This window comes from Cebus imitator, unplaced genomic scaffold (assembly GCF_001604975.1).
Source record: "Cebus imitator isolate Cc_AM_T3 unplaced genomic scaffold, Cebus_imitator-1.0 Scaffold8, whole genome shotgun sequence".
Lineage (NCBI taxonomy): Eukaryota > Metazoa > Chordata > Mammalia > Primates > Cebidae > Cebus > Cebus imitator.
In genome coordinates this window covers 10,154,415-10,171,741 of record NW_016107323.1, presented here as the reverse complement: position 1 = coordinate 10,171,741, position 17,327 = coordinate 10,154,415, and the positions used below count along the sequence as shown (strand labels likewise).

General features: G+C 54.2%; 2 protein-coding genes across 3 annotated transcripts in view; one reads left to right on the top strand and one right to left on the bottom strand.

Annotated features, from left to right (window-relative positions):
* RASAL1 (RAS protein activator like 1) overlaps positions 1–4,326 on the top strand; it is a 34,567-nt gene extending 30,241 nt beyond the window's left edge. For both annotated transcript variants that reach the window (XM_017543142.2, XM_017543148.2), the window contains 3 exons: positions 1,389–1,509; positions 2,930–2,982; positions 3,562–4,326. In XM_017543142.2, coding sequence (XP_017398631.1) covers positions 1,389–1,509; positions 2,930–2,982; positions 3,562–3,701 — 314 coding nt within the window. In that variant the 3' untranslated portion in view covers positions 3,702–4,326. The remainder of the gene's footprint in view (positions 1–1,388; positions 1,510–2,929; positions 2,983–3,561) is intronic.
* A 1,273-nt stretch (positions 4,327–5,599) lies between these two features.
* The window catches only part of DTX1 (deltex E3 ubiquitin ligase 1), a 41,030-nt gene continuing 29,302 nt past the window's right edge, over positions 5,600–17,327 (bottom strand). The window contains exons 4-10 of the mRNA XM_017543177.2: positions 10,387–10,448; positions 9,915–10,076; positions 9,531–9,592; positions 8,722–8,880; positions 8,465–8,626; positions 8,248–8,337; positions 5,600–6,902 (exon numbers count right to left, since the gene is read on the bottom strand). Coding sequence (XP_017398666.1) covers positions 6,678–6,902; positions 8,248–8,337; positions 8,465–8,626; positions 8,722–8,880; positions 9,531–9,592; positions 9,915–10,076; positions 10,387–10,448 — 922 coding nt within the window. The 3' untranslated portion in view covers positions 5,600–6,677. The remainder of the gene's footprint in view (positions 6,903–8,247; positions 8,338–8,464; positions 8,627–8,721; positions 8,881–9,530; positions 9,593–9,914; positions 10,077–10,386; positions 10,449–17,327) is intronic.

Sequence of the window (17,327 nt, the reverse complement as noted above, 5' to 3'; positions counted from 1 at the left end):
TTTTTGTGACAGAGTCTCACTCTGTCTTCCAGGCTGGAGTGCAGTGGCACGATCTTGGCTCACTGCAACCTCCGCCTCCAGGCTTCAAGCAATTCTGCCTCAGCCTCCTGAGTAGCTGGGATTACAGGTGTGTGCCACTGCACCCAGCTAATTTTTTTTATATTTAGTCGAGACAGGGTTTCACCATGTTGGTCAGGCTGGTCTCAGACTCCTGACCTCAGGTGATCCACCCGCCTCAGCCTCCCAAAGTGCTGGGATTACAGGTGTGAGCCACTGTGCCCGGCCTTTTGTTAACACAATGTTATAAGTGCCAAGATGAGGCTTTTGAGAACTCCAAAGGATGTCTCTGACCCAGCCTCAGGATGGGGGCTCAAGGAGGGCTTCCTGGAGGAGACGCTGCTTAAATATGACCTGAGTAGAGTAAAAGTTAAGCAGCGATATTGGAGACAGGACTGGGAGCTGGGGGTAAGGAAGTGTTGCAGGCGTCATGAGCAAAGGCCTGGAGGTGGGACAAGGTGGGCTGACTGATAGAAAAGGGTCTGTGTGGCTGGAGCCTGGAATGAGGGAGGAGCACGGGGAGAGACGAGGCTACTGCTGGAGTCTGGGAGCAGCAGTGGGGCTGGATGAGAGTGGAGGATGTAAGAGTTAAAGGAAGTAGTGGGTTTTTTTGTTTTTGTTTTTGAGACAGAGTCTCTCTCTGTTGCCCAGGCAGGAGTGCAGTGGTACATTCACGGCTCACTGCAGCCTCAAACTCCTAGGCTCAAGCAGTCCTCTCACCTCAGCCTCCCAAGTAGCTGGGACCACAGACATGTGCCACCATGCAAGGCTAATTTTTTTTTTTGAGACAGAGTCTCATTCTGTTGCCCAGGCTGGAGTGCAGTGGCACAATCTTAGCTCACTGCAACTTGTGCCTCCCGGGTTCAAGCAATTCTCCTGCCTCAGCCTCCCAAGTAGCTGAGATTACAGACCTGAGCCACCAGGCCCAGCTAATTTTTGTGTTTTTAGTAGAGACGGGGTTCACCATGTTGGCCAGGCTAATCTCAAACTCCTGACCTCGGGTGATCCACCTGCCGTGGCCTCCCAAACTGCTGGGATTACAGGCGTGAGCCACCGCTCCAGGTCCGAGACTGGTTTTTAAGTTATGTGTAGAGACGAGGTCTCGCTATGTTGCCCAGGCTGGTCTCGAACTCTTGGGTTCAAGTGATTCTCTCATCTCAGCTTCCAAAAGTGCTGGGATTTCAGGCATGAGCCACTACGCGTGGCCTAGAAGTAGTAGATTTGAGGAGGGGTTTTAGAGGCAGAAGGGGCAGGGCTTGGCGGCTGCCTGGCTGTGGGGGCTTCTGGAAGGGGAGAGGGCATTACTGATGAATGAAGCTATGTCCCCTCAGCTGCTGGCTGCAGCCGTACGCACTCGGCCGTCACCCTAGGGGACTGGAGTGACCCGCTGGACCCTGATGCTGAGGCCCAGACAGTGTATCGGCAGCTGCTCCTGGGGCGGGACCAGCTCAGGTGGGTGCCCCCACCCATCCCATTTCACCTATGCCCAGCCGGCCCAGCCACCCACCATGGCCTTGCTGTGTTCATTTACTCACTCTTTGCGTGTGTGTTGGGGGATCTTCCCCGGGGCCCTGGCCCAGGCCCAGGGTGGGAACTGGGTGTATCCACTGTCAGGGGTTGGGAAGCAACCTCAGTGGGAGGGGTTTCTCATGCAGAACTGGGTCTTGGGATCTTTTTTTTTCCCATTTATTTTATTGCATTTTAGGTTTTGGGGTACATGTGAAGAACATGCAAGATTGTTGCATAGGTATACATGTGGCAGTGTGATTTGCTGCCTTCCTCCCCATCACCTACATCTGGCATCTCTCCCCTTGCTATCTCTCCCCAGCTCCCCACCCCCCTGGGGCCCCAGAGACCCTGGCACAATTCACGTAAAATCTTGGCCCCTGCACTTGCTAAATCACCTTGGATAGATCTCTTTCCCTTGCTGGTATGAGGATCACTGTCACTGTTACTTGGTGACAGAAATTTGTCCCAACTGATTATAGAGTGGGTTCTGAAGCTGACCTACCTGGGTTCAAATCCTGACCTAGCCACTTACCAGCTGTGTGATCTTTTTTTTTTAAAAAAATTATTTATTTATTTATTAAATTATTTATTAATTTAGATAGAGTCTAGCTCTGTTGCCCAGGCTGGAGTGCAGTGGCATGATCTCAGCTCGCTGCAACCTCCTCCTCCTGGATTCAAGCGATTCTCCTGGTTCAGCCTCCCAAGTAGCTGGGATTACAGGTGCTTGGCTAGCCACCACGCTCGGCTAGTTTTTGTATTTTTAGTAGAGACAGAGTTTCACCATGTTGGCCAGGCTAGTCTCAAACTCCTGACCTCAAGTAATCCACCAACCTCATCCTAGCCCTCCCAAAGTGTGGAGATTACAGGCATGAGCCACTGCACCCGGCCAGGCTGTGTGATCTTCACTTCTTTGTACTTCAGTTTCCTCATTGGAAAAGGGGGATAATAATGGTAGGGACCTTGTGGGTTTTCCTGAGGATCAAAAGAGCTAATACAGTTAGAGCACTTTGTAGGCGCCTGGGCACATAGCTTTCAATAAATGGTAATGATGATGATGATGATGCTGTGTGACCTTAGGCCAGTTACTTAACCTCTCTGTATCTCAGTAATCATCTGTATAATGGAGCTAATAGTAAATACCTACCTCATATAAGTTTGTCATGATAATTAAATGAGTTAATACATGTAAAAGGTTTAGAATAGCATCTGGCACTCTAGGAATGTTTGCTGTATAGATGATGATGATGATGGTAGATGGCGATGGTGATGATTCAGCAAAACTAATTTCTCAGAGAACCTCTGGGGTAGAAAGCAGGATTGGGAATCAGGGACCAGACTTGTCTTTCTCCTTCTCACCTTCCAGGCTGAAATTGCTGGAGGATTCCAACATGGATACAACTCTGGAAGCAGACACAGGTAAGGGCTCCTGTACCACAGAAGGTAAAAGCCAGGCACAGTGGCTCACACATGTAATCCCAGCACTTTTGGGAGGCTGAGGTGGGCAGATCACTTGAGGTTGGGAGCTGGAGACCAGCCTGGCCAACATGGTGAAACCTTGTCTCTACTAAAAATGTAAAAATTAGCCAGGCATGGTGGTGCATACCTATAATCCCAGCTACTCTGGAAGCTGAGGCAGGAGAATTGCTTGAACCTGGAAGGCAGAGGTTGCAGTGAGCCGAGATCATGCCATCGTACTCCAGACTAGGCGACATAGCGAGACTCTGTCTCAAAAAAAAAAAAAAAGCAGCAGCAGCTGAGGGGTCAAGGAGGTCGCTTTGAACTCACAGGCACTTCCCCGCTGTCTGCCAAGCACACCCCTATGTCCTCCTGTTTCCAGTCTATCATCGGGCCATGGGGCTGTGTGGGGGCAGTCTCAAGGATTTTAGGGTTCTCAGGGCGCAAGGCACACCTGCAGCGTGAGAAGCCATAGGGTCGGGGTTACAGCAGCCTGCCCTGGACTGGCTGAGCCCCTGTGGCCTCTTGTCTCCCTCCTAGGGGCCTGTCCGGAGGTCCTAGCCCGGCAGAGAGCAGCAGCTGCCCGCCTGCTGGAGGTGCTCGCAGACCTGGATCGTGCCCATGAGGAATTCCAGCAGCAAGAGCGAGGGAAGGCGGCCCTGGGCCCCCTCGGCCCCTGAGGAAATGCCAGAGCCAGCCTGGAAGGAGAAGCAAGGAGCCGGGAGGGCCCTCCTCAGCGCATCCTGCCCCAGAATTCTCCTCCCAGAATTCTCCTCGTACGTCTTTGATCCTGTGGTTTGGAGGCTCCCAGAGACATGCCTAGTCCTGTGTGCCTAGAGTCCAGAACTCAGGGTGTAGAAGCCCTCTGCCAGGGGCCGGCCTTGCGCTGAGTGAACCTCGTTCTCTGGGTTGATTCAGTCTGGAGTGGATAGGATAAGGAACCCGACTTATTTGACTGAGACTGGGGTCTCTGCTTCACCAGACTGGCCTCTATCCATACCAAGGAGGCCAGCGTGGCCCTGAGCTGCTGGATACAGCTGGATCTGAATTCCTGATGCCCATGTGATGTTGTTGCCCCAGATAGGCACTAAATGGGCTCACCCCTTTCTGTTTTTGTGTCTGCTAATCTCTATAACCTCACTGATTCTTCTGTACCCTGCCCTAGGCCTAGGACCCCAACCACAAGCTTCCAGAATCAGTACCCTCAGGAAGGACCGAGGCTGGGTGAGGATCTAGTGTGCCATGCTTAGACCCTTGGAACCTGGGAAACCTTGGGCAAGGCTCTTTGACTCTCTTTGAGTCTCAGATTACCCTGTATAAAAAGAGGAGGGACAGTCTAGATGTGTGGTTTTCAAACTGGATTGCAACGAGGTAGTCCAGGAGCCAGGGAGGGGTTTCTCTGGCTGTGGGCCAAAGACCACCCACTGGAATTTCTGCTAGAAACGCAGGTTTCTGAGGCCCAGCCAGCTACTGACTCAGAATCTGAGGATATATGCAGGCAAGAATCAGGGTTATTTAATAGGTTCCTTAGGTCATGTGAATGAACAACAGCTTTGAGGACCACAGACCTGGGGAGTGGGCAATTTAATTTTATTTTGTTTTGAGAGCCGGGGGCCTCACTGCCTCAGGCTGCAATACAGTGGCATGATCACAGATCACGGCAGCCGCAAACTCGTGCACCTCAATGATCCTCCCACGTCAGCCACCAGAGCAGCTACGACTACAGGTGCAAGCCACCACACCCGGCTAATTTTTAAATTTTTGTAGAGATGGGGGTCTCACTATGTTGTCCAGGCTGGTCTCAAACTCCTGGAGTCAAATGAGCCTCCCACCTCGGCCTCCTTAGTTGCTGGGATTACAGGTGTGAGCCACGGTGCCTGGCTTGCAATTTTATATGCCAGGGTTTGGGTTGAGGTTTTGTCTGAGAATGAACCACGGAGTACAAATGTTTGGGAACGCGTGACTGGCAGAACTGGAAGGGCCTCCAAGGACTCATTTCCGGTGTTGTGTCACTAGGGGGTGGGACAGAAACCAAAGCCTTCCTGGCAGGGGATCCAGTGAACGAAGACACGGTGCTATCCCAAGGGTGGCCAGCAGGGGTTGCCCGAAGCCGCGGCATACACCAGACTGCAGGGGTGACCGGCAGTTTGCAGAGGCTGATTTATGGCTTGTGCATCCTGTGGTCCATCCCTGTCTTTCCCTAGCTGAACCTGACCCTCCTCAGCTTACGAGCTCTGAGATCCCGATGGGCTCATCAAAGTGTCTCCCAGCTCCTCCATATTCTCCCCAAGGCTCCCAGCTCTCGCCCCGAGTTCCTTGTTTCTTGTCATTGTGCCAGGGAGCATATGTGTGCATTGCCTTGTGCTCTTGTGAAAGAGACGGCTACTTTCACCTCTGCATTCTTGGAGACTAGGACTAGGAGGTCTACCATTGCTCCACTGCCCCCATCCCTTCCAGCCTTCGGCAATGGCCCTGAAGTTGCCATTCTCTTGCAAGCCATCGCTCCCCAACAGGGCTGACTGTAGCCCCCAGGAACAGAGCCACCCACCCCTCTCTTGGCAGGAAAAGACCAGGCGAGGAGGAGAAAGACCATTTATTTCTCCACCCACAGTGGGACTGGTAGGTTTTGAAAAGAGCAATCGCTGGCATCCCTTTAAATCTTGGCTGACTCCCACCGTGGCAGCCAATCACCAGAGGCAGAGCTGGTGAGTTGCCTGGGCAACGGGCCCCTGGTTGGCCGGAGACGATTAGCCACCCCACTGCCCACTCCTAATGAAAGGGAAATTGACTCTCTGCTGTCCACTCTGCTTTAAAATGCACGGGGCCAAACTAGGCCTCCTTCTCTCACTCCTGAAGCCAGAAGCACCAGCCTTTGGCTTTCAAAATTGGGAGCGATTTGGTGGAGAGGATGGGGTAGGGAGGACAGGAGAACAGTGCCTTTACCTGGGACAGACAGAAGGCCTGGAGATGGGAAGCGAGGATATCAGAGTCCAGAGAGATGAAGAGGCACAAACACAAAACCAGGTCCCTCTAGTCCCCACCTGCGCTGGCCATCCTTTTGTAGAACTGCTCAGTCATCTGGGGCTTCCACTCCATGGGCCCACAATTGCCCAATCAGTGGGTGGCAGAGACAAGTGATGACATGGGTAAGGCGTGGGGGGTACACTGCGTTTCCCAAGTCCCTCTTTGCCTCCAGAAGCCTCGTAGGCCCCTACGGGTTTGCCCTGCATCCTCCAGTTGGAAGACAAGCCTGTACAGATGCAACTGAGACACAGATGGGGATCTACACAGGGGGGTTACAGGGGTCCTTCTGTCTCTTCTCTTCCAGCCTGGGGGCAAGTAGAGGCACGTGGGTGTGCGTGCATGAGTTCCACAGGACACGTGTGTTTGTGTGTGAGGGGGCGGGTCTCTGTCTTTTCAGTAGGGAGGTTTCCGGTACTCTGTGCTCGGCCCCCTCCGGGAGCTATGATTCGGAGCCAGCCTGACATGCCATCTCTCTTCATCCCAGCTGCCACCAGGCAGGTCCCCTGAATGGCTGCGGCTCCTTCCGCAGGCTCCTCCCCAGCCCTGAACATGGGCTACCAGGACACACCTGGCGGAGGAGGCATTTGCCGGACCAGGGGCAAAGCAGGAGGGAAGATGGGCAGCCTGGGGCCTCAGGCCTTGGCCGCAGCCTCGGATACACCCTGGGCTGTGAGCTCGGCCAGCACGTTGTCTAGGTAGCTAGCGTCCGGGTAGCCGTGGCCCGTGAGGTTGGATCCAAACTCGGTCTTGTGGTGGATCTCGTTCCACACCACCGTGTCCGACTCGCCTGTGGTATTGGACGTGCCGATGGTGAAGATGAGTCTTCTCTCCCAGGCCGTGATGAGCAGCCGCAGCACCTGGGGGGTAGGGAGATGGCGGGGCTGGGCGCAGGTCACAGGCAGCTTCCAGCCCGCCAGCCTCAGCCTCCCTCCCTCCCTCCCCTGCCACACCATGGCTATGGCTCCATCCATTGGAACCAACTATATAATGCCGGCTTGGCCATTTCCTTTACATTTGTATTTCCTGAACTGCCAGTAAAAGGGATTTCCAAGTTATTTATGATTTTTTTTTTCCTTTTCTTTCTTTCTTTCTTTTTTTTTGAGGCAAGGTCTGGCTGCGTTGCCCAGGCTGGAGTGCAGCAGCACGACCAGAGCTCACTGCAGCCTTGAACTCCTGGGCTCCAGCAATCCTCCCACATCAGCCTCCCCTGTAGCTGCGACTACAGGCGGGCGCCATCAAGCCCAGCTAAAATTATAAAGTTTTGAGAGAGACAGCGTCTCACTATGTTGCCCAGTTTGCTCTCAAATTCCTGGCCTCAAGTGATCCTCCCACCTCGGCCTCCCCAAGTGCTGGGATTACAGTTGTATGCCACTGCACTTGGCTTGCCTGTTTCTTTCTTTATTTACTTATTTTTATTTTTCCATTCAGATTCTTGCTCTGTCACCCAGGATGGAGTGCAGTGGCACAATCTCAGCTCACTGCAACCTCTGCCTCGTGGGTTCAAGCAATTCTCTCGCCCAGCCTCCTGAGTGGCTGGGACTATTGGCACAGGCCACCACGCCTGACTAATTTTTTGTAGTTTTAGTAGAGATGGGGTTTCACCATGTTGGCCAGGCTGGTCTTGAACTCCTGACCTCGTGATCCACCTGCCTCGGCCTCCCAAAGTGCTGGGATTACAGGCGTAAGCCTCAGCCCTGCACTCAGCCCTGACTGGTATTTTTCTGGGGTGAAGAAAGCATCTGGCAGCTCTCTGCCCTGTTTAGTTTGAACTGAACACTGTATTAAAGAGCCACTTGTAAATTAGTTACTAACATTCAAAAGTCTGGCGATTTCCCATGAAAATCTGGCTTTCTGGCTGCCCTTGAAAAGCAGAAACTCAAATCAGATGACTTGTAGTGTGGTGGTGAGAGCTTGAACTGCCAGCTCCGTCACTCAGTTTCTGTGTGACCCTGGGCAAGTGACTTGCCCCCTCTGAAGCCTTGCATCTTTGTCTATGAAATGGGATCAGGACCTTGACCTTAGCGTCTCGGGAAAGGAGATAAGGTGTGTGAAGGAGGTGGCCGTGGTCATTTCTGTTGGGGTGCTGGTTTCGGAAGGAAGATGAAAGCAGGGATTGGGAATGAAGAGGACATGGGCCCAGGCCGGTGGTGGCTGGGCCCCTGCCTGCGCCCATCTCCCGTGCCTTCACGGCTGGGCACCCACCTTCCGGCCCTTCTCGTTGTTGGGCAGATAGCAGTGGCGAGGGAAGCCTCTCGCAGTGAACTTCTTCCCCGGGTTGGGGTGCTCAGGGCCCTGCAGGGAGGGACAGGAGCAGGGATTTAGGCCACAAACCGGTGGTGGCAGGGTGGGGGAGAGTCTGGAGGAGTCGGAGGGGAGTGGGGACTGGGGGCCAGAGAGGCTGGGTGAGGGGGGAGCCCACCTGGATGCCTGTGGGGATGTCGTAGACGATTCGGATGGTCTGGGTGTCAGGGAAGCCAGGCAACGAGTGGGGGATGAGGTGGAACTCCATCTTCCCAGGTGGCTGTGTCCCCGTCTTCTCCCCGTAGATGGCCTTGCAGGTGGGGCACTGCAGGCTGCCATCCTGGGCAGGGGAGGCTGGCAGTGAGTTCCCAGGGCCCTCCCCCAACCCCGCTCTGTCCCCTGCCCACTCCCCAGCCACTGTCCCACCCAACCCACCTTGTTGCCATTGGAGTACATGGCCACGAGGCACAGCAGGTGGTACATGTGGCCGCAGCGGCCCAGGCGGCCCACGAGCTCAGGCCGCACACCCTTGTGCCGAAGCACACCCTCGTAGCCGGACGCTGTGACCAGCCGCTCCATGCAGATGGTGCAGTCCTGCGGGTGGGCAGAGGGGAGACTGAGGACTGGGGACAGCAGGGCACTTACTAGGTCAGCACTGCCCCTCAGCGGGTCACCATAGGCAGCAGACCACACTCTCTCTGGCACCCATTTGGCAAAGGGAGACAGGACACACCCTCTGCCCCATACATTGTTTTCCCTTTTTTTTTTTTTTTTTTTAGAGATAGGCTCTGTTGCCCAGGCTGGAATGCAGCAGTGCAGTCATGGCTCACTGCTGACTTGAACTCCTGGGCTCAAGAGATCCTCCTGCCTTAGCCTCCTGAGTAGCTGGGACTACAGGCATGAGCCACTGCACCCGGCCCCTTCCCGTATATTGAATTCAGATATATCACAGAGGAAGATGGCTCTCTCACCACCCCCCAGGTGAATTAAGGGCTTAACTATCAAAAGCAAAACTTAAAAACATTTAGTGGAAAATATGGGTAAAAATGACACAAAAATTCAATCATCAAAAGATGGATGAATGTGATTCTATTAAACATACGCATTTCTGTTCATCAAAGACTTCATAAAGAAAGTGAAGAAAGGAACAAACTGGAAGAGCTCTGTATCACCCAGAACCCAGGAGGAGGAGTGAGGGTTCCTCCCCCTCCAAGCCTGCCCCCATCCCCCGCTGCCTTGCTCACCTCATCAGGTGGGTTTTTCACCTTCTGCATGTATCTTCGAACCACATCCTCGGGATTCTTACCTGCAGGGACACAGCGGGGTGGGTTTGAAGGTACCCGGAATCTATTCCTGAAGCCTTGGCTCAGAACTGGGTCAGGGGTCAGAGGGCATGGGTCAGGGTGACAAAGGTTGGCCAAGGTCAGAGGTCAAGGGTTGCTGGAGGTTAGATGCAGCAGGAGCTGGTGAAAGATGGGGCCAGGGCCAGGGCCAGGGCCAGGGGAGCTGAGATCAGGCAGTGGAAGTGAGGTCGTAAGTGCTAAGAGTAAGTTGGAGACCAGGGGTCAGGGCTGTGGGCAAGGCTTAGAGGGGTTCCTCTCGGGTCAGGCAAGGCGCGGAGGGCGTACTCTTTTTGAGGTGCTTCTTCTTGGTCTTGCGACACACCCCGGGCACGCCGGGCACGGGCTTCACGTCGCTCTTGCTCACGGGAGGCGGGTGCAGGATGGGCTTGGGGGCCCGCGTCAGGCACACGGGCAGCCCGGCGGCGCACAGCAGGATCCCGGTCATCCCTGGGGGTACGGGGGTCAGTCAGAGGTCGGGGCGCCATCCCCTCCCAGACCCGCTGCCACTGGGCCCGGGAATCCTGGAGTTCTCCGGTGGGTGAGAGGGATGCGCTCTTGGGCCCCACCCACTCAGCCCCAGCCCGCGTGAAGGGTCTTCTGCAGGCCACGCCTACCCCCTGGCCTGGGCCCAGTGGTAGAGGGCGTTTCCTCCGGGCCCCGCCCACCAGCCCATCTAGGGGGCGGGGCCACGGAGTGACAGGAGGGGCTGCCCCCCAGTAGGCCCCGCCCTTCTTTCGCGCCCTGGGCCAGACCTCACCTGCCAGGGCCGGATGGACAGGCCCAGTACCATTCAAGTTCTTCACCGGGAGTGCGGGGACCCTGCGAGGAGAAGAGAAGAGGCCGCAGCTGGACTCCAGCCCCCGACACCACGTCAGGGGTCCTGGCTTGCCTTCTGTCTCTGGCTCCTGGGCACACATACCCTGGCCTCTTTGTACCTTCTTCTGCCATCTGCCGTGACCGCCAGGAAACTCCCTTTCTACTCTGATATCCTATTATGGGGCGGGGTGTGGCCAGGACCTCCGCCCAGGTTCCAGTGGGATACACCCGTAGACTTAGTGTAGACTCTTCCTCACCCCACAGCCGGATCCTCCCTCGGGAGAGCGCTTTGCCTCTGAGGGCTCCTTTCATTGGCTGTGCCTGAAACCTAAGTACTAGTGGTGTAGTTGTTCTAGCATCTCTCAAAGCTGGCTGGATAAAGCATTACTAATCCCATAAAACGTTCCAGGAAAGAAGGATTCAGCAATCAAGTAAGTTAGAAAACATGTTGCTGTCTCCCTCTCTGAAATTCACAGCATATCTGAGCACATTTAAGGTTCTGATAAGTCCTGCATAAGAACATATTGTTAACAATGATAAGTCCAGGTTTTCAAAAGCACTTGGTGATGAATTTTTTTCCCTTCTGGAATATTTACTGATGTCCATTTCTGTGACAAGGCACTATCCTCTCTTCAGATGAAGAGCCCCTAGGAAAAGGTCTCTTGAGTCCCCTCTTCCCCTGGCCCCCAAAAGAGCTTTGGCTTTTGGAGCCAGCCAGAGTTGCTTTCATATCTCAGTTCAACCACTAATGAGCTGGGTGACACACAGCACATCAGCTCACCTTTTGTAAGGAGTGGTCTGTAAAATGGGGATAATATGGTACTTTGCTTGCTGTGAAGATTCCGTGAAATTCTACATGTCAAGGGCCAAGCACAGTTCCTGGTTCCTAACAGATAGTGAAAGCACAGCCTTTGGTATCATCACTGTCGGCTCTGCAATCCTGGCTGGGCAATTTCACCTCTGCATCTCAGGCACTAAGTCCTGGTGCAACCTCTCTCCGCCTTAGAGAGTAAACCACAAAACTGCTGCAGTGACAACCTTGAACAAGTCACTTAACTTCTTGGTCCTCAGTTACCTTATCTGTAAAATGCAGAATAACACCTCCCTTATAGAGTGGCTGGGAGGACTGAAGGGGAGCTGGCGGTGATGTGTGCAGTGTGTGCCGAGTATGACTTCAGCCTTATGCAGGGGAACTGGCATCCTGCTGTCGATGGGCATGGAGCCCTGGCTGGATACGTTCTGATGAAGGGGGGTGTTCTGAAATCCAGGGGGCAGACTGAAGGCCTTGGGGGATGTGTCAGGAGAGGGGGCAGGAAGGGCTGGAAGCAGTGACAGCTGGGAAGGAGCTGCAGCAGCCCCCTTGGCTCTGGCCATGCCTGTTCAGGTCACAGCCTGTCCAAGCTGTCTGGTCACCTGTCCTTGGCAGGCACAGTTGGCACAAGGAAGCATCTTCAAGCAAATGGTACCCTCGGCAGGCTTGGGCACCGCTGCAGTGGGTGTAGACACACAGACATACGCACCCAGGGCACACACCATCTACACAGATACTCAGATCCAGAGATACACACATACATGGAGACCACAACGTAGGCTTATAATAGCCCCCTGGGACACACTACACTCACATGTTTAAGTACACAGACACACAAACACACACAAGCCAGGGAGCACACCACAGATATGTGCACACACAGACACATACATACCAGAAGCCCCCCTCCCCATCCGTCTACTTGGGAACACACATGCACACACCAGGAAGGCAGCACATCCTGCACTCATACACAGATACACACAGGCACACTTCGGGGCACACCCCCCACAAACATACATGAATTCAGATACACACACACACACACACACACACACACACTCGCATATTTCAGGGAACATCTCCCCACACCTACATAGAGACTTGTGCACACACAAGGACATCCACAGACACACATAGGCACACACAGGTCTCCCCTGGGAGGACACTCCACTGGACAAGAGACGCTGGCTCATGTAGACCAGTACCACACCTGCCCCGCTGCCCCCCTCCACAGCTGCACAGAGCTGGGTAAAGCGTGTGGCAAACTCAGAGGAGCGTGTGCTCAGCCCTCACAAGCACCTGGTGCACTGCAGAACGGCCTGCCATCCACACGCGGACACGCGATTCCACACTGCCGGTGGGGAAGCACTCATGCGCACTGATTCACGCCATGCATGGGGGCACGGGAGGACGCGCTGACTCACTGCACTCGAGGACACATGCGCACACGCTCTGACCCACGCCTCCCGACACTGACACACAGACGCTCAGCCTGGGAGGCCCACACCTGCACACATGCAGATGCACAATCACGCACGCACACAGGTACAGTGCACATGCCCCCACTGGTGGGTGCTCAGCTATACAGGCTAGCATCATTTGGCTAGGACTCCCATCCCAGATCCCTCTGAGGGCTGTGGACAGGTTTGCAGCAGACATCTGGGTTGAGCCCCTTGAGGAGGTGCAGTGTGACTAAAGTCACTGAACACAGCGAGGGAGGTGGGATGGGATAGCAGGTACCCTGGGCTCCCCAGGACCTGGTCAGTGGAGAAGTGGAAAGAAGGCACTGTGCCTCAGTTTCCCCAACTGTAATGGGGCTAGAGTACTGTGAAGGTTAAATGTGTGAAAACATGTAAAGCTCATCATTTGGCACAGGGATGAGAATTGAGGTGTCCTGATTTTCTTGTCTGGCATCCTGCAGGTGCTGAGTATTCATTTGACCCTCCTCAGGGTCTATCATAACCCTCCAGGACCTTCCTGAGGGGGCAGCTCTCACCACTCTAACTTCCTCCCTCCCCATACTTTTTAGGAACCCATACAGGCATTTCCCCCAAGCTTCTCCTCTTCCCTGCTCATTCTTCAAGCACCTCTAGTGCAGCCACATGGGTTAAGTCTAGGTGTCCCCCACCCCTTTTTCTTCCTTTCTGTCTCACAAGAAGAAAATCTCTCTTTTTTTTCTCCAGGGCTACCTGTAAAATGGGTGTAAAGAAAAATATTTAGCCTGCATACCACCACTGTCTGGTCTCCTATCTGCAGCAGACATCACTAATCCATCACAGCACTCCTCAAGCTTAGCTGAGTCCTCAGTACAGCTCTCCAGGCAGCTTCTATCAATCAGTAAAGCCAGTTTGCTACCCCGGGTATATATAATGTCCAAAGTCTGGCCCAGTGGCGACCCTGCTCTTGCTGAGTGTTTGGCCTGGGACTTAGACAGAGGGTACCTCAGGAAAGGAAGGATTTAGATCTCAGCTGCCCTAAAACTTCCGGAGCCCCTTAAGTACCACACAGCCCTAGATTACAAAAGTCAGTTTTGCTCCTGAGAAAAGCACTGTGAGTGGGGTGTCATGGTGGGGTTGTTTTTTTTATTAACCCATCAGGGAGCTTGTGGGACAGTCCCAAGCTGGCCTCCAGCCTCTCTCGATCTGCAGGCCTCCTGCGAGAACCCGGGTAGCAGAGTTCCCACGAAGCCTGAGCGTGGGAGCCGCCCGGCCCCCTTTTGATGTGGGACACGCTGTTTCCTCCGAGTCAGTGAGAACATCCTCCTACCTGGACAAGCAGCTGTTGCCTGCGGGCCTCCCGGAAGGGGAGCCGGCCTTCACCCCCAGCTCTGCCTTCTTGGGGGCCCACCTTGGCACAGGACCTGAGGAGTCCCTCAGGCCCTCCCGAAATGTGCTCTGACCCGAAGGCAAGGCTGGGCTCCACTGCCTGCAAGCCTCTCTGCCTTTCTCAGCCTCTATCAGACCCCGTCTGTCTTCTGCTCTCACTCCCCCTGCAGCCCCCACCTTGCTCCCAGTAACACCTGGCCTCCTGATCTGGCCCCATCTACCCTCTGAACCTCATTCATTTCCTGCGTGTTCACCCCTCGACCACCCCACTCCAGCCACCCTGGTCTCTCTGCTCTTTCTCAAGCCTGCCAGGCACATTCCCACCCTCGGGCCTTTGCACTTGCTGAGCGTTTCCCAGGGTGCTCTTCCCAGATACCCTCACAGCACACTCCTTCGCTTAGCACAGGTCTCTGCTCAAATGTCAGCTTATCTGAAACACCTTCTCAACCACTTCATTTAGTTATTTATTTATAGACAGGATCTTGCTCTGTTGCCCTGGCTAGAGTGCAGTGGCTTAACCATTGCTTACTGCAGCTTTGAACTCCTGGGCTCAAGCGATCCTCCCACCTCAGCCTCTCGAGTAGGTGGGATGCTGGTACACACCACCATACCCAGCCAGCCAGCCAGCCAAACAAACAAACAAACAAACAAAACCTTTTGTGGATACAGGATCTCGCAGTGTTGCCCAGGCTGGTCTGGTCTTGAACTCCTGGCCTCAAGTAGCTCTCCCTCCTTGACCTTCCAAAGTGCTGGGTTTACAGGGATAAGCCACTGCGCCTGGCCCCGATCACTTTGTTTTGGAGAAGCCCATCTTTGTCCTTACCTTACTTAATTTTTTTCATAGCACTAATCACAACCTGACATTATAAAGTCTTTAAGCGTGACCAGGCCCTGTGTGATCTGGCCCACCCCTGCCTCTTCTGTCAGGCAAAGTTGGAGCAGAAATTTCAAATATATGAATGCATACAACTACCGTCCACCTGGCACCCACGGCAGGCATTACTAATCAATTCCGGCATGCCTTGCCACTAAGCAAAGATGCAACTTCAGAATCCTCTTCAACACAGTGCTCCAGGAAGTCACTGCCACAGTGACTTGGAGCAGAAATGAACTCTATTTGTCATTTATTTTGCAGATGATGGGATTAAAGCCCAGAGAGGGGAAATGACTTCACTAAGGTCACCCAGCTGGTCGGTGGTGCAGCTGGCACTGGGTCCCGGAGTTTCCAAGTCAGGGGCCAGGGCTGACCCCGCCAGGTTGGTCTGTGGAGCCATCTGGAGTTGAGCCAGCCTTGAGAGCCCCCTGTGCTCTAGAGGTGGGCAGAACTCTGAACTGGATCCTGAAGCTGGCTTGGGCTGGGGCAGGGTGGATCAGGGCTGCCTCGGTGGATCCGCTGGCTTGCTTTGGCCACCTCTCTCTCCTTTCTAGGGGTGTGAACCTGTCACCTTTCCCCATTTTCAGGGCTGTCTCTGCCTTGTAGCTGCCTTCTCCCCCTTTTCCACCCACAGTCCTGGGGAACCCAACCTGGGCCCAAGTCCCCGCTGCCATCCCCTCTGCAGAGACTTGAAGGATGTCATCGCAAGCCCGAGGGTACCAGGTGCCCGTGGGACCCTCAGCCACTGTCTGGGGCCTTTACTTCCCCTTTCCTTACCCTGGCACCTCTGTCTGCCTACACAAACCTCTGAGCTTCTCTGGGCTAGTTTCCCCTCTGTGAAATGGGACTTTTACACCCTTTAATCTCTAGAAGATGGATGGGACATTCATCTAGAAGATGGATGGGACATTCATCTTCTAGAGATTAAAGGGTGTAAAAGTCCCCTAGAGAGACATTTTGAAGGGTGAATGGTGTTGGAGGCTCAGATTTATCTAGAGGTCTGGGGGCTGGGGAGGTCACTGCTTTCCACCCTCCTGGTCCTCCAGCCTGCCCAGCTCCCTGTGGGGGACGGAACGGGAAGAGATGGTGGGGGGCAGGGAGGACGGGTCAGGTAGGGGAGGGAAGAGCAGGACCAGCTGTTCCCACGGCCTGGGGCAGCCACGTGCAGACAGCAGTGTGTGTGGTTTGTTCTCCCAGGGAGCGGGGCAGGAAGTGCTTCAGGTGGGGGGCGGGGTGGGGGGAGTGTTTGGTTTGACCTTGCGGCAGCAGCGGTGAGGCAGGGTGAGAGCCATTGCACACCAGGGCTAGCAGGGCAGGAAAGTGAGGGAGGGTGGGCAGCCAGGGGCCTGGTGGGGCCCTTGACTTCACAGTATACCTGTCAGTACTTTAACATTTTCAAACCCCTGAAATGTAATACTTAGGGAAGATCTGGAGAAAGAAAAAGTGGATTGTTTTAATAAAAGCATAAAATCACTGCAAGAAATTTAGAGGAAAAAAAAAGGAAGGAAAACACCAAAGCACACCCACCACAACAAAGTCCCTTTGCCCTCTGCCTCCTGTTTCAGCCCCACTGCGGTCTCTTCTCAGTATTCAGAGTGAGCCTGTTAAAATAGTCACACCCGTTTCTCACCACGCACAGCCCTACGGGTTCCCTTCTCAGGTAGGGCAAAAGTCAATCCTCACTGCGACCTTCCGGGCCCTGTATGCTTTGACACCTTCTTCTTCTGACTTCTGTCCCACTGACCACCCTGAGCCTCTCCAACCACACCACGGCCCGTGCTGCCTGAGGGCCTTTGCACACGCTGTTCTGCTGTCTGGGATGCTCATCCCCCAGTTCTCTGCCTGCCTTGCTTTTCTTGTTTTTTGAGATGGAGTTTCACTCTTGTTGCCCAGGCTAGAGTGCAATGGCTCGATCTCTGCTTACCATAACCTCTGCCTCCCAGGTTCAAGGGATTCTCCTGCCTCAGCCTCCCAAGTAGCTGGGATTACAGGTGCCTGCCACCACATCTGGCTAATTTTTTGTATTTTTAGTAGAGACAGGGGTTTCACTATGTTGGCCAGGCAGGTCTCAAACTCCTGACCTCAGGTGATCCACCCACCTTGGCCTCCCAAAGTGCTGGGATTACACGTATGAGCCACCACACCCAATTTTGTATTTTTAAATAGAGATAGGGTTTCTCCATGTTGGTCAGGCTGGTCTTGAACTCCTGACCTCAGGTGATCTGCCTGCCTCGGCCGTGCTGGGATTACAGGTGTGAGCCACCATGCCAGGCCTTTTTTTTTTGAGACAAGGTTTTGCTCTGTCGGGAGTACAGTGGTGCGATCTTGGCTCACTGCGACCTTTGCCTCTTGGGCTCAAGTGGTCCTCC